Raw genomic sequence first — 26657 nt, forward strand, 5'->3', positions numbered from 1 at the left:
AAAGATTGGAGCTTAGAAACAGTATATTGAACAGACAAGGACCAAGCCATTTTCTTGAATTGCATTACATATTTACAATTTAATAAATAAAATTCAATTTGTTTTTAATACCAGAGTAAAGGCAGATTATCCGCATCTTGGGGATGCAGATATCGCTGTGGTGACCCTTTGAACATTCTCATCCAATACGTCGGGCTCAAAGCACAGGGCAGACACGAAGCCGTGTGATTCAGAGCTAATAGTTGAGGGACGCTTATACAAAATACCATCCTTTGTTGGCGAGGACCTAGTCTACAAACTGAGCGTTTAGCTAGCATTGGTAAAAATCGAGGTATTGCACCACACAGCTTAGAGGGAGTAAGAAAATAAATCGAGTTTTGTGGGGTTTTAGGATTGTCTCTTATCTTTGTTGACAACCCAACCCCCACGGACCCCCCCCCCCAGGCATACACAAACACCCCTCCCAGCCAAAGTATACAACATCATAACTTATCACCACAACAAACGTAACACCTAATGATCAATGCACCACGTCTTCTGCACACTCTCACACAATGCTCCAAATGCACAGACAGACTTTTGGCATATTTTTTTTCTTAATATATATATATTTATATCTAGAATATGAGAAACATGCACAGGGCTGCCCACTTGTGGGGGGGCAAGTTGTAGCACCTCAGACTGCAGAACCCCCAGAGACCAGAAGAAAAAACAAAACAAAACAAAAAAAAAAACAGAGAGGTTTGTCAGCTGAATGCTCGCCTGACCCTCCAAACCGATCCGGACCCCTTCTGCACCGAGAGTTAAACATATGGAACAGACTCGACTTTAAAGCAGACCGCAAGAGCAATCAATTCTTGTTTTTGTTCTTTCCACAGGCCTGTGCACAACCTGTGTCAGACAGCGTCTGCCGAGCAGCCTCACTGTTAGGCTTCCTCCTCAGCTCAGCCCTTAAAACATTACAAGTATCTGTTTGCACGAAAACCCCTTCACCACACAAAAGGCAACCAACGCACGCGCACACACACACACACACACACACACACACACACACAAAAAAGGCAAAAGAAAGCCTTTTAACACATTTAGCTGTAATCATGAGAAATGTGATAATATCAAAGCTAAAACCTTTCAAATAAAAAAAAGGTCAAGGGGGAAGCGGAGGGGGCGGCTTATGCAATAATTTACCATCAGCTGTCCATAGCCTCCAGTGTTGTGGAGAGGGGCAGATGCCACATGATGTAAACATGCCCCAAAAATACATCCCTCAGCCCATCCGACCCTTTATCCCTCCCCGATCAGGCTTGAACCAGATGGTAAGTTGTCGCTCTGGGCCGTGTCCAAAAATTCAAAATCCGGACGACGCCCCAGAGAGTGACGAGGGAGGAGTGGGACGAAAAAGCCAAGCTGCGATTCGAAACGAGCTTTGAAAATTAAAAAAAAAAAAAAAGTATAACCCGCTTGACCAAGCAGACGTGTGGGCAAATTACAGTGAACACACAAACACACTTTGTTGAAAGTACAGTCATGCTAAGGACACATTCGGTCCCTGGTCATCATCTCAACCCACACAAGCGCATCCACACACACACACACACACACACACACACACAAAATAGTTTTTATTAGAGAAGGAAAAAATAAAAATCAGAAAAATCAGCCTCGATGGACAAAAGTGCTCAAGTTGGTGCCAACACGGCGCTACCATGGCCCTATGAAGCATTCACCACCTTCCTAAACGCTCACCAAGTAGCAGCACGTTAAACCCAGCCCTAACTATTCCACCCCCCCTCCCCCATGAGAAACTGACCTAATAAAGAAAAGGAATAAAAGTAAAAACATTAGCCCCCCCCCACAAACCTCCCCTGAAATGGTTACAGGCCATAGAAAGCAGAGAACAGAGTAACGGCAGCTCCCCATTCACCAAAAACAAGCCCTCAACCTCAAGCTAGCTCAAAATAAAGCAACGCCTATATGGTAACAGTTTGCGCTTTCAGTGAGAGGTCTGTTCATTTTGGGTGAGCCGAAGAAATTAAACATTCATCCGATGTATGAGGAACAATACTCTTTTTGCAAAATACTTGATAAAATGAGCGATCCCATTCAAAGGGAGTCAAAAAAAAAAAAAAAAAAAAAAAAAAAAAAAAAACACACAGGAGAGGAGCCGGAGTCCCAGTCAGGATAACGTTTTCCTCCCCATGTTTAACATGGAGCAAGTTCCACGTGTTTGGGATGATAATATTTAGAAGCTCCGCTATCTAAAGTCCACAAAGGAGATGGGGGAGAAACACCGGCACTTCTGTTCCAACAACAGTCTGGACCGCAGATTAGACAGAGCAGCTGGTTTAATGGTTGACGTTAGGCTTGAGAACGTTTAGATCAAGTTCAAATGGATCGATCCAAGCGGAGAGCGACGGGTCTCGGTAACTGTAGCCTCCTGTTGGGGTCATTTGATCTCCACTGAAATGTTTGTGTCTGAGAGGGTCAGCGGACTTTTGCTTGTTCAATTACACATTTTTATTGGGATTTTATTGGGATTCAGTGTAGTCTCCTGTAAGGACAGAAAAAGACAGAACATTAGACGTGTGAAACTTTCACAACGGCGTTTAAACTGCCCCTTGCACCTTGTTACTTTGCTCCTGCAAACATCTGGCTTTAGAGTGCAATGGGAAAGTATTTAATCGGCATTAAGTTCCGTGACAAATAGCTCTGCAGAAGTTGCAGGTTTTTATCTGATCTGGCTTCAATTAGCACCAACGGAAACAAAACACCCGGGTAACGCATGCAGCGAGGTTGATAACGAGGTGAGGGTGCAGAACTTTTTCTTTACAGAAAAGCAAGTTTACAGGCCGTCACGTCTCACATGGAGGCTCTGAGAATGACAGCAACAAAATGTGCTAATTATTCGCTCGTCTCCCAGTGTGGGCCGACGTCCTCGGGTGAGTCAGAAACAATCAACTAGTCTAATTATCTCAGGAAGTTGTGTTTATTAGAATATGTTGTCCAACACAGCATAGCTTAAATGCTTGTCCCGTGGCAAGTAGTGGTTGTAAATAGATGCAACTCAGAGCACCAGCTGTAAACATGATTACTAATGACAGCGGGAAAGGATTTAATCAGCTCGTTTTAAAAGGCATTCAATGCTTTTTAAAAAACCCATTTAAACAACTACAGTACCCCAGAGGATTCACTGTGGTTTGGGCTTGAGTGGGAGGTATTCAGCTGATTGCAATTTGCAAAATGTGCCGCTAGATTTATCACATGCTTCACTTCTTAAACTCCATCGCCACCTGATTCAGTCCCCATCTTACGGAGGAGGACACGCAGCTAACTGGGTCTGGTTTAGCACCTCAGTACTGGAGGCAGCCGTGGCTCAGATGGTGGAGCGGGTTGTTTACTAATACCACATTCCTTCCACAAGCCTGAGTGTCCTTGGGCGAGACCCTGAACCCCTAAGTGCCTCTTATGGTGGGACAATACTTCAAATGGTTCTGCTGCCATTTCTGTGTGCGTCAACGTGTGAGCGGAATGCTGAGAAAATAAACAATTTGTGGAGCTTAGTCACGGCTACAAGGCGTTTTTTTTTACCTTCCGGCACGAAATCTAAAATGTACTCGCAGATCTCGACTGAATGAGTAATGATTTCCAGTAAAAACTAAACTATTCCAGATTATTTCAGACTCTTTATTAACCTACAATGTTCTCATAGGGAATCCCATGTGGAGACATTTTTTCATTTAAGCTTGTTTTTATTTTTTTTAATGAAAATATCAACCAATTAAAAATGCAGGTACTGAATCAGTATTAATTTTGCAATATTTACAATGATTATGATAATATATTCCATGGCTGAAATGGAGTTCACCTTGGCTTGCTACTTTTATTGTTACTGTTAATTTTATTTTTATCTGTGATGAAAGTCATTCTTATTGCTTTTATTGATGACTCTCTTGTGATGCAGTTGCTGTTGTGAAGCACTCTGGTCAGCTGAGGCTGTTTTAATGTGCTATATAAATACATTTTGAATTGAATTGAATTGATTATGCACCAGCTGATATAAATGATAAGCCAACACTGGAGGCTTGATTACAGCTCAGGTTTTGCACATGGCTTTCTTATTCCACGTTGATTAAAAGCATCATAACTTCCTTCCCCTTTTGCGTGAGTACTACTGCACACAAAATTTGACGATGACACCTATGGTGACACGGCTGTGTCCAAAGTTGAAGCTGACCCAAGCGTCTTGATGACTGGCAAATACCTGAGTCGAGTCGGTCACTGGGCTGAATACATGTGACCTGTGAGTCAATCAAAGGGATGTTCAGGGCAGCAGGGCTTCACCTTGGACCAGGAATCAATGCAGCTGCAGGGAGACGAAAACATAATTAATTCAATATGTTTAATGACTTGCTGGCTTGTAAGGGATCAAACTAAACGTGTGAAAGAATAGCACTTATTTAGACTGGCCTTAAGTCACTAATGTAGAGCTGAAACTAATAAAATTGACTCATTTACTCATCTGTTAGCTGCAGCTTCTAAACTTTATCCCCATGTTTAGATAAATAACTGACAATGTTTGACTTTAAGACAAAAAAATGATCTGCTTTAGTGATGCTGTGTTTTTCGATTCACAAAATAACTATCAATAGCAATCACTTAAAAGACTGTTTGACACATCGCAGAAACACCAGAAAAAAGTGAAACTGAATGCAATAACCGAAGCCGACTTAAGGGAGGATGTGTGTAAGCTAGCATAAATTAACTGATAGTCAGTTATAGAGGGACTTTGGCTGAAAGTTCAAAATAAGTTACTTTATTGCACATCTTACTGTTTCTACATATGTGATAAACATGGTTTCATATGTGAAACAACATCTTGACATGGATGTTTCCCTAGGTCCCTTTCTAAGGTTGCCAGGAGTTGCACCTAAAGAGATACATAACGCAGAACAGAACCACAGTATGCACTGAGGAAGTTTATATTGATTACTAAGATCCACCACGACAGCGTGGGTGCAGAGACTGAAACTGGTCTATATAACGAAATATATGACTTGTAGCTTGCACATGAAGAGGGATAATTTTACAAAAAGGAGTACTTGTGTTGCCAGATATTTAGATTTTTGAAGCGAGAAGAAGAAGAGCTACACTTTCACACATCAAAACGCCATCTGTTTAGTCACTTATTCCATTTATCTTTATTATGTTATCATTATTATCAAACATTTTTGATAGGTAACGAAACCCACTGTAAAGGACTGCTGTTTTGTTATGTGAAATTATGAGGCAACAAATCAAATAAAAAGCTTTAACCTTCAAAAAGAAAAATTAAAATCAGAAACATTTCGCAGTTGCTCAGCCAGGTGGATTGAAATGTCAGTTTTGCAGTCCAACAACCACACCTACAAACGCCGGTATCAAACTGAAAGTCAAACACTATGACTAAAATGAAAGCTTAACTCACTGTGGGTTTACTCTTAAATGAATTTCACTGGAACTTAACCCCATTTCAAATAATCTCAGCTAGTAATCCGTGTGTAGAAATCAATCTACTCTTAAATCTGCTTGAATACCTTTGACTAAAACCTAAAGCAGGTAAACACATCTCTTTGACAGTTTAGGTTATCTTTGTAAACCTCATTCTGCACTTCAGTGATGGAAAATCAGTGGGGGGGGGGGGTACACACCAAGAGCTGAACATTACAGCATGCTTTGTAAATGAGAGGGTGTTTTGCAGTAAATGGACTGAATCATGCAGACACACTGGTGGTCCTTTGAAAACTTCATAGTTATTTATTTTTTCTGGACGTTTTGAATGCCTACAAATTATTTGCTGACAAATCTGGTAGATCTGAGACTGCCTGGTTGAGATGTAATGATGTTTTCATAGTCATAACAGCTCTTACTGGCAAATATGAGAAACCTTAAAGGAAAACTGCGGTATTTTCAACATTAAGCCTCTTTTACGAGTCCTCTGCAATGTTTTAGAACCCCCCTCACCGCTTTTTTGAATTTTTTAATTTGGCAGCTCGTTCATGCTCGCACTATTTTCTTAGCGGTGGCGGAGTAATATCAACGAACATCCAGTACAAAATGTCAAATAAAACACGACAGAAGCAACTTTTCGCATCGAAATTTGATATGGATTACCAGTGCACACCAGTAACCACTCCGGTGAGTTGATGATTTTGAAAATGGACGTTTATTGTGCTTTTACGGACCTTTTTGGACATGCGCATGACTTGCCGTTCTGAAGCAGGTTGAGAAGAATCCAAATTAGGCAAATACCGGAGACAGCAGTAAACATCAAAAAAGCGGTGAGGGGGGTTCTAAAACGTTGCAGACTACTCATAAAAGAGGCTTAATGTTGAAAATACCGCAGTTATCCTTTAATTAAAATTAATTGTTAGACCGCAGACACACGTGGATTTAAAATTTTATTTATTTATTTTTTTTAAATAACGTATGCTAAACTTTGCTCTCTCATTTTCATCTTTAATTATCCTTAATGACAGTGCCTCGAGATAACTTTAGCACATCATAAGGTGGTAAAAGACAGTGTGTGTATATTTAATCAGGGTTAGGGTATCATGTGCTCAAGTACAAAACTAAATTCTTCCTCATTTTCTAAAACCTCAGCTGCCACACTTTCTCTGATGTGTTAAAGGCAGTTATATTTTATATTTTTACCCCTCTTCCAGTTTTATCTGCCCTGTATTTTTACTGGTAATGAAGTTTACAAACTGAACTTGGTTACCTCTTATGGTAGACGCAGAGGCAAGCCAGCCTGGCGATCGTCTCACCCTGTAGCAGATCCTCCAAACAGATCGAACACTCGCCATTGTCTTTACTGAGAACATCCGCTTTAAATACACACACACACAAAGCAACAGTAAGCGTCACCACCCTTATAAAAACACACAGCTGTTGGAGCATTTTGTGATATGATACTTACTATTGTAAGGTAGGGGAGGAGACGTGAGGCAGCTCAACAGGTGATCCTCGATACGACCACCCGGGAAAGGCTTTGAGCAGAAAGGACAGCGGATATCTGCGGCGGGGAGAGACAAAACAGGTGAGATTACCATGCTGTGTCACAGAGAGATCTAAATGATAAATGATGCCAACACCACATCAAGCACATGTACCATGTGGAGACATCGAGATTACACAGGCCGCAAAATGAGAAGTTTAAAACGCAGACAGACAGTTGGAATAAATGCCGTCTCCTCCATCAGACAGCGTGGATGACGTTACTCGAGTTGATCTGAAATAGCTTCATTTGACTGTATGCATCACTGAAAACAGTGACTCAGGCCTGAGGGATAGCCACCACGAGAGCCATTCCTGGATATGACAGCCAGGCGGAAACAGTGCCTCGCTGCCCTACATCCCCCCCCTCCTACGAGCTTCTGCCAACAGCGAGCGGGCATGTGTGGTTGTGACCCATTTCCCTACACTTGCTAGAGGGCTGGCCTGGGAAAACCCACCACACTGTAGTGTTTTGGCTCAAAATGTCACGTTTGCAGTCACATCGCCACCATCTCTGTGTATCTGATTATCTAACGCACAACGAGTGCGCATTTTCGAGTCCCTCTCAGACTCAAGTTCCCTTTTTAATACAGTTTGACAGAAATCTAGGTGGTTACTTAATGTTCCCATCTTGCATGCTGCTGGACTATCACTGACAACCACTGTCAACAGGCCTTGTGACATTAAAGGGGTTGCATGTCACCACTTCCAGTTTTACGCCATAGCTCTGCTTCAGACAATGAGGTCTCTGATGATTTTGGTCAGCATGCAAGCACGGGAAAAGAGATTATGTGTTCAGGAATGTAAATTCCACAAATAATCCATTTTAATTTCAAAATAGGTTGATTTAGGGTTTAATGGAGCCATATCTTACCACAGACATGGTACATTTATTTGCCTTAAAGGCCGTTTTGGAGAGGTTTCTGAATGGAAATTACAGTCATGGCTGGATCATCAAATACCAGTAACCAACTTGGCATCTGTTTTGCTATTTTCTGAACAAGTCACCCATCCACATCTTCAATAGAAAAATGACTGTCTTATGACTGCATCGGCTGTCAGTAACTAATTTCATCATATTTCAGTCTTAAGTGATCCGTCCTAACAAATCCATGGAGTCTGTGAAGCTTGTTGAAAATGGCTCCTTGCAGTTAACGTCTAAAACAAGGTAAACACTATTTCTGATGGACATGAAAAATATATTTTGATTCAGATGTATTTATGCGTCACAGATAATGAGCACTGCGTACATTTATAGTTCAGAAGCATGGTGTAAATACTTACTGCCATGTCGGTTGTTAACACGATAAAGGCCGATCCAAGCCTCTGATACCGGCCGCTGGTGTGTGCCGCGGACCCGAGCCGATCTTGCGCCAACGCTGCGGGCGGAAGAGTGGCGGTTCCCGGGGAGCCGCTCAGAAAAAGTGCGGTGGGGTGTGCGGCCTGTCTCCTCACCGGGTTGGTGTTCTCCACTGGCAGGTGCCTCTGGGCTTACATTGCCTTCTTCCTCGGGTTTCCCGTCGCTGTTGTTATCGTCAGCAGGCGAAGCTTGGCTAATGCCAGACGGGATGCTGGGGTGGTCAGCGGGACTACCGTCGGGGCTCGCCCCATGCTGCCCCAAGTCCGAGTCGCTGCCCTCCTCAGATCGGCTCCGGTTAGTCTCCGTGTCCTCGAAACTAACCGAGAAGTCGACGACGAGACTGGTGGGCCTGGTACAGCGGGGCCGCCGATAGGAATCCCGCTTTGTGCCATCTTTCCCGAAAGGAGAGGGAACCGGGTCTTCCTGTAGGCGACTTGCTCTCGTCCCCATCTCTAGCGGGCTGGCTAATTCAGCTGGCTAGCTGAGCTGCTTCCTCAAAACGAATCGCCACACAATAAGGGGGCGCGTTAACCTTTGGAACGACCCTTCAACCGTCGAATACTCGGCTGTGAGCGTTAAACAAAAACAGTTGCCCAGTAACGACGCTTTACGAAGAGAACAGCTTTCGCCCGACGCTCTTTGCTCTGGCCTCAGTTTGTCCTCACTGTCCACATTTTCTTTTATTTTTGACGTGCCCGTTGTCGCTGCTGCAGCGGAAATAGAGCAGTTTCGCTTCCTCTTTGAGCCGCGCAAAAAAAGTTACGGTAACGTCACTGACGTTAACGTAAATTAAAAAAAATTAAAAATGCTCACTTTTTTGTTTTCTGTTTTTTTGTTTATCACTGACCACTTTGTTTTTTTTTTTACATACGGAGTGACCCAGCTTTGAAAAATAAAATAAATAAATAAAAATGTTTCAGGAAGACACATACGACATTTGACAGTTATTACGGTAAAAACGTACACACCGGTGCTGACCAATTAGCGCGCTGTGATTAGCTGAGTAGCCAAGTCGGCGTCTGTTGGACGACATTTACAGGAAAGTGATTAGATTCACAGTGCTAAAGCCACGGGGTATTAATGATATCATCACACATCAAAGGACGTTTGTTCAGAATCAGCCCGTCTGCCTGTGGGGTTTAAATTGTGGGCTTTGTGGTGAGTTTTCAATGTCTGACATGCTAAACGCCACGCCTATGCAAACTCTTGAGTCATTACAGAAGACAGCTTATAGGAAACAATCGTCACCTGTGTCGTACAGTCAATTATGTTTAATGCCATATATAATGTCTGATCATTAAATTCCGAGTTGGTTCGAAGTCATTTAACTCGATTAAAGTGTTTTTAATGGATCTACACATTAAAACACCCGAATCTTAAGTGTTTATTTTAACCCTTCTCTACCAGTTTAAATAACTTTTCTGGGGGGTAAAAGCTCACTTTTTGGTTTGAAGAGTCGGCTTTTAATTTAAACCACTTAAAATGAGATTCTATGCATATTGGTCTCCCAGTCTAGCTAATCTCGCCTGTTATTTGTTTAGTGGTGATCTGACTCAGACTTTGCTCCCATTCTGTGGATAGTCTTTATTCTTTATTGAGTACCACACCCAGAAGTGTTCCAAGGAAAGCTGCTGAACTACGTGCCTTGATGCCATTTAGGATTATATTGGCTTAGAAATAGGAGGCTCCTGTTGGTGATCGCCTTTAACCCTTTCATTTTTCTTCACAGATGAGGGCACTGACTTTGCAGAAGGCCAACGTGGCCCAAGCAGAGCAGCAGCAGCAGCCAGCCATGTGTGGGAGAAGCTTGTCCTCCAACTATTCTCCTCCAAGTCTGGAGAATACGATTTTAGCTCAGGCCTCCATGATAATGCCTCTGACTTGCTCTCCACTCAAAATCTTTGCTGGACAACCTTCCTCTTGTCCATCTCTCCAGCCCTCCAGACTGTCCTCCACCTCATCCTCCCTCCTCTCCACCTCTTCCTCTGCAGCAACCCTCACCTCACCCCTCATCAGCACTGAGAACAAGCTCCTAACTGATTTGCCTCATCTCTCTTTTTCTTTGACCTCCTCTGTCACTGCTGACTCTGTGCTCCCCACATTCCTGGGCAGCAGTGGTCTGCTCGGTCGCCTTGCTCACCCTCCTTCATTCATGCATCATGGTCTGGGTGGAGAACAGAAGCAGAATGATGGAGGAGATGAAGACACAAAGGAAATATCCAAAGACATGCAGTCCTCTTTTGAAGAAACAAGTGTGGTACATAAGAAGTTCATTAAAATACACAAACTTAACTCCTGCTAATATGGTTTTATTTAAGAATTTTGACCACCACTGTTATCCATGCATCTTTTAATGTAACTTTTTCTGCATCGGCAGCATCCTGATGAAGATGACATGTTGTCTGAAGATGAGCGGGCGGAGGATGCAGCTGATGTGGGGACAGCTATGGAGTTAACTGTCCTGGAAACAGAACTGAGCAACCAGGAACTTGAAGACTCTGTGTTCATCAGACAGAAAGAATTTGCAGAGCTTGATAGAGGAAATAAAAAAACTGAGGAGGAGCTGAAAAATAAAAAGGTTGTTTTTTTTTTTACTGTATATCTGCATATCACTAGAAAATGTTCAGCACTGCCTGGGTGCTGACTAAAGAGATCTTACGCCTTGATTTTCTGCCTGTCCATCCTTCAGTATCTCCTTCTAAACGCTGTGTGCTGCTCCTTGGTAAGTCGGAGCAAAGCTCCTGGCCAGCAGGACTGGGATTCAGCAGATGAGGTTTGGACCAACATCATAAAGCTGGCCAAGGACATCTCTGCCTGTGACCCACAGTTTCTTCTCAAGGTGTGTTTGCATTGTTTTGTGCAGATGACCGTATTTAGGTGTGCGTATCTGAGGGTATTCTATCAAAACGGATTAAAGTTTGGGAACTTCTGGTTAATTCTTAATGTTTCAGCTGGAGGACTTCATCTTCATCTGTCATCACATTTAAATAATCAAGCAGAACAACTGAAAAAGTCACTGAACACAAACAGTGAAAAGATAAGCACTTGGAAGTAAAACTTGTAGTTATATTTCATTATCAAATACAATACACATACAGGATGTTGTTGTTTTTTTAATTGGCATATTTGCATGTGTATCTATGGTTGTATAAATCACCAGATGATTTCAGACTTACTGACAATTTTGTAAAATATTAGCATAGTTTTCCTTTAGGTTTCCATACATTGTCCAAGATGGCTGTTTTGTGATTAACTGTCTGCTTCTCACCTGGGGTTTAAGGAAGACTCAAGTTATGACTAGTGCAGCATGTCACAAGTGTTCCCTTTTTCTCCTCACACTTTTATGATGGAATCATTTTCTCTGGATACAAACGATTGTTTCAAACCATTCATCTCATGTGGTTCAGCAGTAGAAAAAGCAGAAAAATGGCACAAAGGGATGAAGTAAGGAATTACTATTTGATCATCATATCATCTTGGATGTTTGCTCTTTGTTTCTCACCCAGGTGGCAGTTTACACCAGACAAGAGTTAAACATCCGCATCACAGCAAACTTCTTATTGGCTTTAGCTGCCAATCTGCCCTCAACTAAGTCACATGTCCGCAGATACTTCTGTTCTGCTGTGCAGCTGCCCTCTGATTGGCTGGAAGTAGTCAGAATCTACAGCACAGTAAGTGTTCCAGTGAGCATCCACTGTGCGGTGTGTCTGTCTCTGTGTTTCAGTTCTGTCTTCACAGTATTGTTGTCTTTTTCCAGTGTTTCAGCCGTTCTCTGCCAATGTGTCTCAAGAAAGCGATGGCTGACAAGTTCAAGCAGTTCAGCGAGTATCAACTGGCCAAATACAACACACGCAAACACCGCTGCAAACACAGCAAGAAGAAGCGCAAAGGAAAGGTACAGATGCAGTCTAAACTGAGTTTTCCTCACATAAAACTGACATGACCTTGTTACTGTAAAACGTTTAATTACTAGTGATGACTGCATGTCATATTTTGAGTTAAACTTTCTGGGGTTTGACTTAATCAACGCTCGGTGAAAACATTCCTCACATATCTGATATCTCAGTGTTTTTTTCTTAATACATTATTTATGATTTCCAGAAACCAACTGAAGAAGAGCTCAAAAAATGGGCTAATCTGCTCAGATCAGATCCCTCTATTCTGGAAAAGTTTGTAAGTCCCTATTTATTTATATTCAGTGTTCAGCGTATTGAGCATTTCGGTTGTTTTTCAAACTTGTATCACTGTTTGATGAACCATTTCTTCAGGATTTTAGTCCAGAATTTGTCCTTAGAACAAAAAAAAGAATAATTTTCTTTATGTTCACTCATTCAGTTTAGCTATTTGTTGCTACCGTTTAAACACTCAATAACAGTTGTTTATGCGTGTCTGTGTGTGCAGTTGCACGTAGAAGGGGACAAGGTGGTGGTGGAAAAGAAGCAGAGTGAATTCAGTTTCAAGAAGTTGATCAAGAAGCTTCACATTAAAGAACCCGCTGAACATGTTATGGCCATTCTTGGAAGAAAGTAAGTATCAGACAGGGGCACAATTAACACACACAGCCAAACAGGTGACATCTGAAGTTTAAAGGTTTCAGTATCACTCGGTAATATTTTAATATTTAGCTGATGTTCAGAATAAACACACACACACCCGTGTGTACACACATATATATATATATATATATATATATATATATATATATATATATAATCACCTATTTTTCTGCCTTACTGAAAATGTTGAAATGGCTGAAATGTAAATGAATTTCTACATGCAACTGTGCTCAATCATCAACTTCTTAGAGAATAAACCACCAAACATATAGTGTTAAACTGTGCAAGTGTTTGATGGTGGAAACAGGGGATTTTAAGTCACCATGAAATCAAACGCAGTGTCCTACTTCGTGTCTTGTTTCCACTAGTTGCGGTCGGGCCACTTTCCACCTCTGTCAATGTATTTTCCCATCACACACGTGGTTTAGTTGTAAACCAGAAGCAACATCATAGCATCATTTTTTGCCCGACTGTACAAGCTGCACTCAGTTGAGCAAACTCACATATTTCTGTTGTATTCACTCACCTTCCTCTCTCAAAACCCCTGCAGTTATTTTCCACACTCTCTTGTTCTTGATATATGTTTACCTATATCAAAGTAAAGTATTTTTGAGGTCATAAAAGCTTGGTTTCAGCACCTGGACTATAATAGGGACAATGGCCTTTATCATGACTGTTTTCTCCTTTTTTTTTTTTTAAATTTATCTTTTATTCATTATCATCAATGATGATATATATTTACTCTGTTTAATGTAGATAGTAGTAGTAATAATGATACGAGACACGAGTGGGAGTGAAGATTGACTCAATTCTCTATGGTCTTCCAGTTTCTTGCTTTCTTGAACAAAATGTCATCCTGCAGTCTGTTCTTAAGCACTTTTCCTTGATTTTGTTGGAAAATGTCGTGAGGATGAGAAAAAATTGCTGGAGGATTTCATAAAGACTTCGGGAAAGAAGTGCTGCAATGAACCCCCCCCCCCCACCACCACCACCACTCGTACACTCAGGTGTGATGTGGGTTGGCAGCACTTCTGCTAATTAAGTGCATCTGATCTTATCACATTGTTTCACATATGTCTCATCATATTAGTATGATGAGATATTATATAAAGTAAATGTTCATTTCATTTTCAGGATTTGTGATACAAAACAGTAAAAAAAAGGCTTAAAAGTGACTGGCTACACACACTCGCCCTCCTGTCTTATTTAATGTCTCACAGCTCGTACAGCTGTGTAAAAATAATCAATCGTAGCTTTGAAAGTAGCGGCAGCAAGGAATGTGAGAAAGAATTACTGCCTTTACTTTTTTTTAAAGGGTAGATTCAGTGTTTCCTATGCTGTTGGAGATGATAAAGGATCATTGGAGCTCCTTTGCGTAGCATTTAGAGAATTCGATCAGCTCTTATCGGGGCTGCCGCTGCAATACTTCTGCATCATTTCACTCATTAAGCGACCTTCCTAAGCAAAAAAGATTGTTTGACAGCACCCGCAGTCAGCGCTGTTTCATGGAGCTTCTGTAATAAAAAGACAAAGCCACTTCTGAAACGTGCTGCAGTGTGTCGGGTGAAGTCATGTGACCGCATCTGAGCTGAAAGCCGTCACAACAGCAGAAACAAGGCGTCAGTGTTTCTCTACATTATGTCACGTACCATATGTAACCTGTTTTTCTAGCTTCTGTCCATACAGAGACATTTTGTGGATGTTCTTACAGATAATTTAAGTTTATTAGAAACAATGAATATTGATGACTCGCCCTGTATTTCCATCCAATAGATGTTCTTACCATTTTTTTTTTTTGTTCATCTCTTATTGTTATAAAATCAAACAATATTACCACAGAGTTTATGCTAGATTGGTTCAGCAATTCTATTCCTCTGTGATTAATTGGTTTGCTGCATGGCTCATGACGCTCTGGGTTTACATGAATGTACCACTTTCTTATGATAAAGTTCTTTGAAAGTGGGACATGAATGGATGACTGCCCTAAATAATGAGCCCTCTCATTTTTACGCCTCAAAGTGAAACCACAAATGGTTTCAGAAAGTTTCTGCTCCCACTCAGAAGTGATATGGTGTGTAATTTGTAAAATGGTTTCAGAGCTCAAAGTGACAATACTTTGCTCGACAAACAACTCAATCATTATGTTTCCATCTTGGTCGTATTTCAATATGCATTCATTTCAAATCAAAACACATTTCATAATATCTCGTTATACTTTGTAAGTCAACATTTTACCTTGAACTGAAACTAAAGTTCAGTACTTCAGATAAAAGTAGAAAAGTGAAGCACAAATTCTCTTCAGAATTTTAATGGTGGAAACAGCTCCATGGTGCTCCATCAGCTGTTCCTTGGGTGCTTAAATTCATGTAATTAAAATACCTTTTGTATCTATTACGCAAATTAAAGGAAGTGAAATTGTGCAAAAGAAAAGGTCTTTGAGAAGCCAGATAAAACACTTTGAAAAGCAGTGTGTTTGTCTTTTCTCAGGTATCCCGGTGACCTGAAGGCGTTCACGCACAGTGGGATAAAGGGCGCGTGGGACAGAGAAAGAGCCGGGCAGCGGATGAAGCTCAAAGAGCCGCAGACATGGGAACGCCTGCTCAGCTCGGAGGGCAACAAGGCCGCCACCTGGGAGAAGCTCATAGGTCTGACACATAACTCAGAGCGAACATGCACAGACTTGCAGTCCAGTCCTGCCCAACCACTGCATCAGTATTTCCAAGTTGATGATAGGAAGAAATAATGCATCACAGAAAAAAATGTCTCCTTCATCTTCAGAGTTATCTTTACTAACCTGTAATTTCCCATCTGGTTCAGAGATTCCAGTCTTAACATTTTACAAGTTGAAAGGCCTCAATCTTCCTCACATGATTCCAAAACATTCTCATGCAGACAGTAACTAATCAAAGACGAAACATTTCCACAAAGACACAAACTGACACATGGTGTCTCCACTATGCAGACGGTAAGTCTCTTCCCTTCATGGCCATGCTGAGGAACCTGAGGAACATGATCACTAAAGGCATCAGTGAGACTCATCACAAAAAGATCCTCGGCAGACTGACCAATCAGGTGCGGCACACCGTAACTAAGCACGTGGCCTTAATCATATTTTTCTTTTGTAAAATATGCTGTGCAGCCTATCTAAACGTGTATGTTGTTGTGCTTACAGAAAGCAGTGATTCAGAGCAGGCAGTTTCCTTTCAGATTCCTCGCTGCTTACAAAGTCATCATGGAGCTGCACGCTTTGGGTGAGACGCATCAGATGGCATGAAAACCTTTAAGCACATTCAGGCCCATTGTAGTGTCTGTCTCTGAGGGTTATGGTGGACTGGGGAGCTCCCTGAAGGACAACAAGACCATGTAGAAGTAGGGATGGGAATCGAGAACCGGTTCTTGTTGAGAACCGGTTCCCAGTGTTTCAATTCCTTGGAATCGTTTGGCAATTTTGCAAACAATTCCCTAATCGATTCCAGTGGGCGCGAATGACGTCACCGCGCAACGTTGCGTGGCGAGTCCAGCGCAGCCAGCAGTCAAGCCCAAGCGGTACAAACGCTCGAAAGTTTGAATACACATCCCTAAAAAAAAGACGACAACAGGGCAACTTGCAAAGTGAATATTTCACCAAAGGGAGGAAATGCTACCAACATGCAATAACTATGAATGAATGATTAACGTCGGTGAATCTGAACCCAGCAACGTTAGCATGTCCTCGGCTAACACTGCAGGTCACTAACTAACTAACAAACCCTGCCTATCATGTTAGCGCCATTTGCCTCATTGTAAAACCTGCTGTTAGTGTCGGTTAAGGTTAAATGAATGCCTTCTCATGCATTACATTTAAAATTAAATGAGAGACAGAGCCTGAGTGGCTCAGAGCCAGAGGCTGGTGGTACTCCCCCAGTTCACGTCTACCTCCAGCTTCTCCTTTCACCAGAGCAGGGAAGAGTTAAATTACCCAGGCCATGATAGACCAACGTGGACCTCACAGTTGTTGGGTTTGTAAGGTCATGACTCTTGTTACTTCTGAACTAAACAAAGTTGATGCTAATCGACCGGTTTGTTGTCCTTTTTCTCCAAATGAGAATCGATAAGGGAACCGATAAAGAACCGAATCGTTAAGCAGAATCGAAAATGGAATTGGAATCGTAAAAATCTTATCAATTCCCATCCCTACGTAGAAGTAGATCTCTAAACTACCTCGTACCTTTTCTGTGGGAGGTCATCGCTCATGTGAATTTAGCCAAAATCACAGCAAAGACATTATCTTTAAGTTATTTGAATATTGATTTTGTCAGATGAGGCTGTGGTTATAAGATCAGGATTTTATTAGAGCAGAGCGACAGTCTGGAAATGCAATAAGTGGCAGGGAGTTGAGTTTTAATGTTGTTTTAATGGATAAATTCACAGTTTCTGACACATTTAGGTGTCTTGACAAAAGAAACAAAAAATAAGTGAAGGAGAGCAGCTTGACTGGGAAACCATCCCTTGTGGTTATATTTTGTTGGATCTGTTGCGCATGCAAAGAGCGCCTCAGCCAGTTGGATTCCAGTTGAGTGTATACAGCCAGGAGTGATTTATCCCCAGCTGCATTATCTGGGTGTGTTAGTTCAGCTTTTAGATGTTCAGTTTTGTATGATTTTTCTTGTAACTCCAGTTTTGGTCGGACTAACGCAGTCTTGTGTCATATAAACATATAAGGTGAGTTCAATGCCGTGGCTTTTTATTCGATGTCAGAAATACACATTGTCTTATGAGACTTAAACTGTAACTCGGATAGGATTTGGCTCGTTTTGAATATTTAACCAAGTATTAGATTAATTGTGTCAGCAAACAACCTTAAAACCCGCACATATACAGCTTCTCTTTGCCTCTTTGCCTGCCAGCCTCTGCATCACAGTACGTGATGCCCACTGCCAAAGAGATCCTGGTGAGCATCCTGAAGAAGGTCCCCAAGAGCAAGCGCTACAAGAAGCAGACGTGGGAGACGTGTCAAAGGAGCCGAATGAAGGTGACACTTGGCGTGCCGTTCATCTATCGAATGTACAAAATGAAGAAGGCCCAACTTCTAAAAAAGTAAGAGAATGTTAACATGTGTTTCTTTCATATTTTCTTCTTCTTCTTTGCATTATTTTGAGGTCGTCATGTCGTGGTTTGTAAAGCCTTGATGTTTTTATATTTCATGTTACAGGGAGCTACTGTGGGATGACCGTTCAGCCACGGTCTGCTTTACTGCTCAACAAAATGAAACACTGGCTCATCTGTTTATTTCAGAGAAAAGAGCAGCGCATGAATACAAAGAAAAATAAGTTTTAAAAGATGTCACTGAACTGATGATGCTATATAAGCGACCTCAGGGAATACACAGTCAAAGCAAAACTTTAAGAATGATGCATTGTTTTTAGAATATTAGTTACATATTGTCCCTTTAACTTCTTTTTAAAGTTAAAGGGACAACCAGAACGAATCCACTTGTTGATGACACCTAAGAGTTGGATGTTTCTGTATGTGTGTGTCCAGTGAGAGGAAGTACACCGTTGAGCTGTTGGATCGTTATCGCAAAGCTCTGGAGACGGCGGTTCAGATCTCCTGCCGCTACAACGTGCCGCCGCTCCCCGGGAAAACCATCATCCTGCTCAGCTGTGATATCTCGAGCGACGAGTCCTGGAGCAAGAAACAGGACTTCTGCCTCCCTCCAGATCCAGAGCAAAAAGATGGTGAGGAGGACGAGGAGGAGGAAGAGGAAGAGGAAGAGAACCGTAGAGGAAGAAGAAGGAGGGCGGAGGAAGAGCACGACAAACTCACTCCTTCTGTAAGTGGCGGGTTGTTGTTCAGATGTGCAGTCACACAGAGGAAGGCTGGCACATGAAACAACACTGAATAAACAAACCTCTCTTCACATTTATGAATCCTCGCAGTTAATGGAGGCGGCGGCTTTGCTCGCTCTGATGATCAGCAGCAGCGCAGAGGACTGTCAGCTCTGCTTAGTCAGCTACGATCACTGCATGGATGTGGAGCTGGAGTCTGACGTCCTTTTGGATAATGTCCGAAGTGTGCTGAAGCAAGGGAAGGTCAGGATCAGAAACATTTATTTCTGTTTAAACCTCTCATTGAGTTCAGACGGTTGTATTTCTGCACTGTGGAAGGAACAGGTTATTTTCTTTGTTATGCCTTTCATAAACAAACGCTCATCTTTCACAGAAATGTTCCAGTTGTTCACATGAAGAATGCGACAGGGCTTTCTTGTACAAGAAGTTCTCAAAGAAAAACAAAGTAGGTTTAATTTAAAGGGACTTAAAAATGTTTGTGAGTGTCTGTGAATTCAACTTTACTTCCATGTACGATGATCTCCCACAGGCAAAGATGTCCACCTCTGCTTGTAACTGCTTTTAGGAGCACAGTGGTGAGATCAAGCTGGAACTGCTGACTGTGGCTCTACCTGATATTTAACTTTGCGTCTTAGGTGGACAACATCATTTTGCTGTCCTACAGCTGGCTCTCCGGTGACATCGAGTGGGTCATCAGCAACTACAGGAACGAAGTAAACAACAAAGCCCTGGTGGTTCAAATCTTCTTAGCAGACGGGTAACGCTCTATATTTTATACTCCGTTTGATCTTGCACACAGTATTGAGAAGATACTCATGCGAGCAACCTCTGCTTTCCCTGCCTCTTCTTGTCCCGTAGTGCTTCATATGGGTCAAGTGATGACACCCCTGACAGGAACGTTGTGAAGCTGACGGGCTTCAGTGAGCAAATGCTGAGGTAAAAATGCACGATTGTTCATTCTTTATCCAAAAAAGGCTGATTATACTAATTAAATAGAGGTGCATTAAGATTCACTGATTGATAAATAGTTCTTAAATCATTATAGGCAGAATGACTTTCTTGTTAGAAGTGAGACAAACTGGAAGTTACTGCACTCAGCCAGTCTGACATTTAACCTTTAAACATTTAACATTTAAAATTAAAACCTGGTGGTTTTAAAAGTTCACCTTGTTCTAAAACCTGTGTCCAGTCAGTTCATTTGTTGTTTGTAGACTGACTGACTTTATAAGTTTCTAGTTTTTACTTCAATATTTATGGGTTATTAATGTAGATCTAACGGAAAAATGACCATTTTTAATTATTTAAATGGTAGAAAAAACGAAAGGATCTGAAATACTGATGGACATCAGTGAGTTAAAGTGGTGTTTTTTGTTTTTCTTTACCTTTAGTAAAAACCTGCTTTGACTTATGAAATGCATTTTGAAAAAGTGTCAAACGTTTCCTTCGAACGTGTGACCAGATTTGTGGCAGAACGAGGATCTTCCAGGCTGTTGGATCATGTGGAGAACTTGGACAAACAGTACAAGATCCCACCACCAGAGGGAGCTAAAGCCCAGACTCAAAGCAACCTCGTTTCAATACCAGCCACCCCAAAATTAAGGTAAACTGTAAAACTGTCTTCTAACTTTATGCCTTTCTTTTGTTTAACATTTTTGGGAACCCAACATGTCTTCTCAAGGTACTTTAATGGGCAAAAACAAGTCCCGTTATAGTACAGTCCAATCAAATCTAAATGTAATCCAGTTGGTTAGAATGCAGTTCAATAATTGACCCTGACTTTACCCTCTGTGCTCAGGTGGCGAGGTTTGCGAGTGTTCATCTCCTCCACCTTTAGAGACATGCACGCTGAGCGCGACGTCTTGGTACGGAGCATCTTCCCAGAGCTCCGCCGGCGCGCTGCTCCACACTGCCTCCACCTGCAGGAGGTGGAGCTGCGCTGGGGCGTGACGGAGGAGGAGTCAGAGAGGGCCACAGAGCTGTGTTTATCAGAAGTGTGTCGCAGCCAGATGTTGGTGGGCATTTTGGGGGAGAGGTATGGCCAGGTGCCCCCCAGGCCGGTCCTCCCCGACCTGCCACAGTACAGCTGGGTAAGATTTATGAAATGGAGTTAACGGGTAGTGCTGTGTGAGCAAAGACCTTAGTGCTATTTAGATACGTCAGTGAGGTGTTTTCATTCAGAAAAAACTCTTGCATTAAAGCCAAAAGGGAGCAAGCTGGAGTATTTGAACAGGACTTTCTTTTAGTCTTTAACCATAACGAGTTAAAGACCACAACGATTCAGATTGGCCAAGTAGTTGTGTAGAAAACAGGTGGATAGAAGCAGCTGAAAATACACGTTGAACCTTGTTAAACAGTATGTCTTAAACTCATTTTAATAGCACTTCAGTAACCATGGAGTTTCTGTCGACTTGAACAAATTATGAATATGTTGCAGAAGTTAATGCACTTTTAAACTATTTTCTCTTGTTCATTTGACTCAGATACTGAGGAAAATAAGTGACTCAGTACTGCAGCCGATTATCATAGATACACCTATGGAGGAGGAAAGTCTGAACAGTCAGGCCTGTCCGATTGATAGTGATACGTACTGTGTATGTTACCGAGTCCGGCCTTGTTAGATTTTTGTCTTAAAGTGTTATGTAAAAGCACCAAGGAGGTAGCTGCCATCAGATTACTGGAAAGCAGAGCATGTCTGAAGTGGGCTTTAGAACTTAAAAAGAAATGATCCTAAAATTAAAAGATATTGTTGGTTGCAGATTCAGTTAAAAGTCTGGAATAAACAGTCTGCTTGTAGATGCTGATTCAATTAATTTTTATTTATATAGCGCCAAATACAACAAATGTCATCTCAAGGCACTTGGATAATAAAGTCCAATTCAAGCCAATTGGAATTCAATTAATTGTAATCATAATTATTCATAAAATAATGCAATTCGTTCATATAGAGCCAATTCAAAAAAAATTTCCTAGCTAAGGAAACCAACAGATTGCACTGATCCCTTGTGGATTGTAAAATGATCATAAAAGGAGAAATGTCAGCAGCAAGTGATGAAACGGATGGGGCAAAAAAACCTTTTAGATGTAGAGTTTGGTCAAATTCTTAAAGTAAAGGGTAATAATGTGTTTTTTATGTTAATTTTCCTTTAATGACAAACTAAGACAATCGTGTTTTTGTTGATGCGTAGCTGGACACGGCCCCGGCAGGTCTGTCCATCACAGAAATGGAGATCCGTCAGTTCCAGGCTCTTTTCCCCGATACGGCGCCCCAGCGAATGTTGTGCTACTTCAGAGATCCAAACATCATCAAGTAAGCAATTAAAACCCGTAAAATGTCGATCGATGATGGAACAAATTGTGATGTTTTTGTAAAGTATTGCAATCTGGCTTCCGTGCTAGATTACGGTACCATTTAATCCCATATTTCTGCGTATCTTCTGATGTCTCCAGGTCAGTTCCTGTGGCTTGGAGGTCACATTTCGCTGTTGAGTCAAAGGAGGCCGAGGACAAAATGACGTCTCTGAAGAGAAGTCTTTTGGCCAGTGATGTCAAAGTAACTGAAAGGTGAGTCCCCTCAGTCACATTTCTGCAGCACAGAAGCTGTGTTAGTTAAATTATTCTCATTTTAAGGAATTTATTCCCTTATTTTAATAGCTTTAGATACATTTTTATTGTTTCAACCACTGAGATTCAATAATGACCCTCCTTTTTAATGTAAAAGCTTTAGCTGAGCGTGTGTGTGTCTTTCTGTTGTAGTTACTCATGTGAGTGGGGAGGCGTTGTGGAAGGGAAACCATATCTAAAAAACCTGGAAGGCTTTGGCAAGGCTGCGCTGGAGGACCTTTGGGTGGCTGTTAAGAAGCTGTTTGTGGAAGTCAGTAAATATGGCAAATCTCTAATCATTCAGTTAAACTAATGAAATTACAAAATCGCTGCCATGTATTATTTATCCTCAGCTTACGTGCGTTTTTTGTTCTCTCGCGGCCGTTTTAACTCGTATTAAACCACCTTTATTGTCCCTCTGACAGGAGACCGAGGACACCGAGGCAGCGTCGGAGGTGTTGGAGCAGGAGGTTCACCAGGGGGCGCTGCAGAGGCAATTCTTCGGCAGGTCAAAGCTGCTGTCCGGCGCTGTGGAGATGGTGGAGCAGGCCCACACCAAGGGAGGGATGGTGGTGATAGAGGGCGGACCTGGAGAGGGCAAAACTGTCTTCATGGTAAATTTAAGGCTTCAGGTTGTTACAGAAGGAAATCAGAGTTGCTCATTTCAAACAGAAGAGAGTGGACGGAGGCTTCTCCAGACATCGAAATTGAGAATATATATATTTTTATACACAAACAGGCTGCTCTGGCAGACGCCCTCAGAACTGGAGTCAAGCCCAGAAGAAAGCTCAACTTTGACATCATTTCTTACTCTACTGCTGCCAGCCAATCGGCACGCTCTGTGGAAAACCTCCTTCGCTGCCTCGTTCAGTGGCTGAGAAAGATCAAAGACACAGAGGAGGAATCCCCTCTTCCCCACTCGTACAAGTGAGCCTTCTACTTCATCTAGTGTTTGCTGTACCAGTGGTTTCCAGCTGTGTTTGTGTGACAACGCGTTTTCTCATCTCAGAGACTTGCTGTCAGAATTTCACTCCACGCTGAGTGAGGTGGAGAAGAGCAAACCTGTGGTGCTGCTGGTTGACGGGGTGGATCTGGTCCGGGATGGCCGAGGACAGCTCAGCTCTGACTGGATCCCGCAGCATCTGCCACCGGTCAGTCAGAAAATTATTTCAAAATACCGGATTTTTGTCTCAGCTCATCATAAAACATGAAATAATTCACATTAAGAATGAAAAATAGTGTATTTTTCGCTGATATCTGAAATGCTAATACTGCTGATGCAGGTGTTTTCTCATCGAGCCTCTTCTGGATTGGAACAAACATTATCATTTCTGCTCATTTAAAACATACTATATTTAGCTTTTTAATGGAAAACTGTCTGCTTCATCACACTTTAACAAGCATTAATGATCCTCTGACTCTGATATTTCCCTTTAATTGTATTTGTTCCTGTCAGGGTGTGTGTTTGGTTTTCAGCATCACGTCCAAAGCAGCTCTGCTGCAAACACTGGCCAAGAAAAGAGGGACTGTCCTGTATTCACTGGGACAGCTCACCGTGCCGGACAGAAAGGAGATCGTTCAGAAGGAGCTGGACACCTTCGGGAAGAAGCTCAGTGACTCTGCATTCAACAACCAGGTTCTACTTATCGGGTTCTTTTCTAATTTGGCCTTTTAAATGCCTCCAGAACTCATCGCTTTACCCAAAAACTCTCTTCTGTGTGTGCAGCTCCAGACATTAATAATGAAGAAGGGAGCAGTGAGTCCTCTGTATTTGCACCTGGCCTGCGAAGACCTGAGGAACTTCGCCTCCTTTGACCAGGTGTGAGCTCAAATTTTTTCAAATAAAGAAGCTGATAACACAGAAGGTTTGTATATGGATATTGAGCTTGATTTTAAAATAAAGTATATTGTATACCCTGATATGTAAGTGTTGTTTATGTCTGAGCACATTTCACTCAGCTTGCGCTGTGGAAAACGGTTATGAGTGTGTCCTCTGTGTCTGTGTCTCAGTTGAAGGAGAGCCTGCAGGGTTTACCGCAGTCTCTGAGCCAGCTGGTGCACTACAGCCTGGAGAGGCTCTGCTCGCAGCACAGAGGCATGATGGGACTCCGCTGGGCCCTGGCAGCTCTCACTGTCAGCGCCACCGGTAAGATATTATGTGATATCGGTTTTAGGTTCATTTTGTGGGAGTGAGTGCCAAAAGATTAAAGAGATATTTACCTTTAACATTCACCCATCAGCCACAACATTAAAACCACTAACTTTGATTGATTATCTTGATATGATGGTAAGAATATAATTGGGTAGCAAGCGAACAATCACTTTGTTGTATTGTGTGGTTAGTCCCTGCCAAATGTGATCCAAGGAAGGACAAAAGGTGAGCTGGTGACAGGACCAGCGACGCTCAAGGCTCACTGATGCGCATGGAGTGCTGAGGCTGTCTGTGTGTTTCAGTCCTGGAGAATTATTGTAGCACAAATATCTGAAAACCATCAGATCATCGCTCAGAGTCTCTCATGGTGCACGTGAGGCTCGCAGAGAGGGTGCGATGCTCTATTCTGCTGGGAAATCCTAAGATTTATGTGGATTTGTGACGTAACGCCTACTGAAACGCTGTTGCAGATCACAAACTCCTTGTCCTAACACAGTATTCTCTTTTGCCTGTGAACTGTTTTGGCACGATGAAGCATCCTAACAGTGACTAAACCCAGCCTGATCCACGTAGACCACATTGTACAACTTACAGGACTTTGTCGGCGTGTTTTATAACACAGGGACACCTTCAGAGGAATCCTGGCCTCGACAGCTCAGAGCAGTTTGGGTGGCACAAAGCGGGCCGACGTGATATTTAGCTGGTGGTTTTAGGCTTTCTTTGTAAGCAGATTAGAATCCCAACAAGAGCACAATTAAAGTAGAAAACTAAGTGTACGATAGAAATCTATGCACACACTGGGTCATCTTTTTTTAAAAGTGGTTTTCTTGCCCTTGCCCTCAGCTTTGGGCTCTGAGGTTGTGCAAAGTTGAGAAAGTTATTGCAGTGTGAAGGCACAGATTGAAATCCAGACTGGTTTAGTAAACACCATAACAAAGGCGGATCAATAATTTAATCAATAAACAACCGGATGCAGCAAAATAGCTGTAATAACCCATTGGCGCCTAAAGCACCTGCAAAAAAGGCTGCTCAATGCCTAAGCCAGTTTTTAGAAAAGGTCCCCAATGCCTGAGGGTTTTTTGAACTAAAACAAAATTCAATTTTTTTTTGCTGGCTGGATTGTATTAGTTTTTTTTTTTTTATCAATGTTGGACATTTGGTTCATGTAGTTTTGCTTTATGATTCAGGATAATACCCAATGCTGCTACTTATTATACTACTATTACTATACTGTTACTATACTATAACTAAATCATAATCATAATATCAGCAATAATAATGAATGCTAAAAAAAACCTGCAATATATCTTGCATTGTGCAGTTATATTGTATACTTCAGTGACACGACTTCTAAAACATCATAGTTATACTGCAGTAATTCGCACCGGGCTCTCTTTTTTTTTTTTTACATAAGGCCAACGCCACTCAAATAAGAATGAGAAGTCGTCAGAATGCAGCGCAAGAATAAATAATTACCTCCAGATCATGTCGAAACGATCTCGTGCCATCACTTGGGCGACATTTGTCTGATACAGCCACTTGCTCTGCCTCCAGTAATCCCGGCGAGTTGGTAGTTTGATTATTCCAAAAGTTAGGCAGAGACCGATGAAAGATTTCATCTCCTGCTTTGACACGGGGCTCCACTTCGAGTTGGATGGTGTGTGGCCGCGCGCCTGATCCGCATAGAAGTTTGTCTGTGTCACCAACATATCCCAAACTTCATCAGTGAAAATATGCGAGAACACTAAAGGACTTGCATCTTCAGCCCCGGTGTACGAGTAAACTTTGGTTGACGTCGGGTGCGAAATCCAGCGGACTGCCTCTCTTCCTCTAATAAATTCTGTTGATCATTCCCTTCCAACTCCACATCACTTCCATCGCTGTCACAGTATGTCTCGTTAACTGCAGCCATTGTAGCCGAGCAGTCAAATTAGCTACAAACGCACTATTGCAGAACAGGCTAATCGAAAACACCCACCTCATGTGTATTTGAACCAATTATTGTGCATTACATGCTGCATGCGTCTTGAAAATAATGATAAATGAACAATGTTGCGCTACGCAACAACCGGCGTCAATGGGATAATGCTTTTAGGGTGAATAAAAAGTCATTGAAACTACTCTAATAT

General features: G+C 42.0%; 2 protein-coding genes across 4 annotated transcripts in view; one reads left to right on the top strand and one right to left on the bottom strand.

Moving 5' to 3' along the window:
• Positions 1-1864: 1864 nt before the first annotated feature.
• LOC142398712 (uncharacterized) lies at positions 1865-9120 on the bottom strand. The gene is made up of 5 exons (XM_075482834.1): positions 8317-9120; positions 6956-7051; positions 6758-6863; positions 4262-4363; positions 1865-2551 (listed from the first exon to the last, which is right to left on the bottom strand). The coding sequence occupies exons 1-4, from the start codon at positions 8840-8842 to the stop codon at positions 4306-4308; spliced, it is 786 nt and encodes a 261-aa protein (XP_075338949.1). The 5' UTR covers positions 8843-9120; the 3' UTR covers positions 1865-2551; positions 4262-4305.
• The window catches only part of tep1 (telomerase-associated protein 1), a 33977-nt gene continuing 14303 nt past the window's right edge, over positions 6984-26657 (top strand). The window contains exons 1-28 of one of the 3 annotated variants that reach the window (XM_075482833.1): positions 6984-7075; positions 10122-10649; positions 10770-10970; positions 11082-11231; positions 11899-12063; positions 12150-12287; positions 12494-12565; positions 12794-12918; positions 15436-15593; positions 15911-16020; positions 16121-16199; positions 17835-18024; positions 18469-18760; positions 18867-19019; positions 19150-19221; positions 19412-19533; positions 19635-19712; positions 20236-20376; positions 20572-20863; positions 21962-22083; positions 22224-22337; positions 22530-22647; positions 22802-22990; positions 23116-23303; positions 23386-23527; positions 23833-24012; positions 24103-24195; positions 24387-24522. In XM_075482833.1, the coding sequence (XP_075338948.1) occupies positions 10122-10649; positions 10770-10970; positions 11082-11231; positions 11899-12063; positions 12150-12287; positions 12494-12565; positions 12794-12918; positions 15436-15593; positions 15911-16020; positions 16121-16199; positions 17835-18024; positions 18469-18760; positions 18867-19019; positions 19150-19221; positions 19412-19533; positions 19635-19712; positions 20236-20376; positions 20572-20863; positions 21962-22083; positions 22224-22337; positions 22530-22647; positions 22802-22990; positions 23116-23303; positions 23386-23527; positions 23833-24012; positions 24103-24195; positions 24387-24522 (4348 nt within the window). In that variant the 5' untranslated portion in view covers positions 6984-7075. Of the gene's footprint in view, positions 7076-9380; positions 9551-10121; positions 10650-10769; positions 10971-11081; positions 11232-11898; positions 12064-12149; positions 12288-12493; positions 12566-12793; positions 12919-15435; positions 15594-15910; positions 16021-16120; positions 16200-17834; positions 18025-18468; positions 18761-18866; positions 19020-19149; positions 19222-19411; positions 19534-19634; positions 19713-20235; positions 20377-20571; positions 20864-21961; positions 22084-22223; positions 22338-22529; positions 22648-22801; positions 22991-23115; positions 23304-23385; positions 23528-23832; positions 24013-24102; positions 24196-24386; positions 24523-26657 lie in introns of those variants that run through there. The other 2 variants (XM_075482831.1, XM_075482832.1) reach the window with 2 other exon arrangements.

Source organism: Odontesthes bonariensis, chromosome 14, assembly GCF_027942865.1.
Source record: "Odontesthes bonariensis isolate fOdoBon6 chromosome 14, fOdoBon6.hap1, whole genome shotgun sequence".
Taxonomy (NCBI): Eukaryota; Metazoa; Chordata; class Actinopteri; order Atheriniformes; family Atherinopsidae; genus Odontesthes; species Odontesthes bonariensis.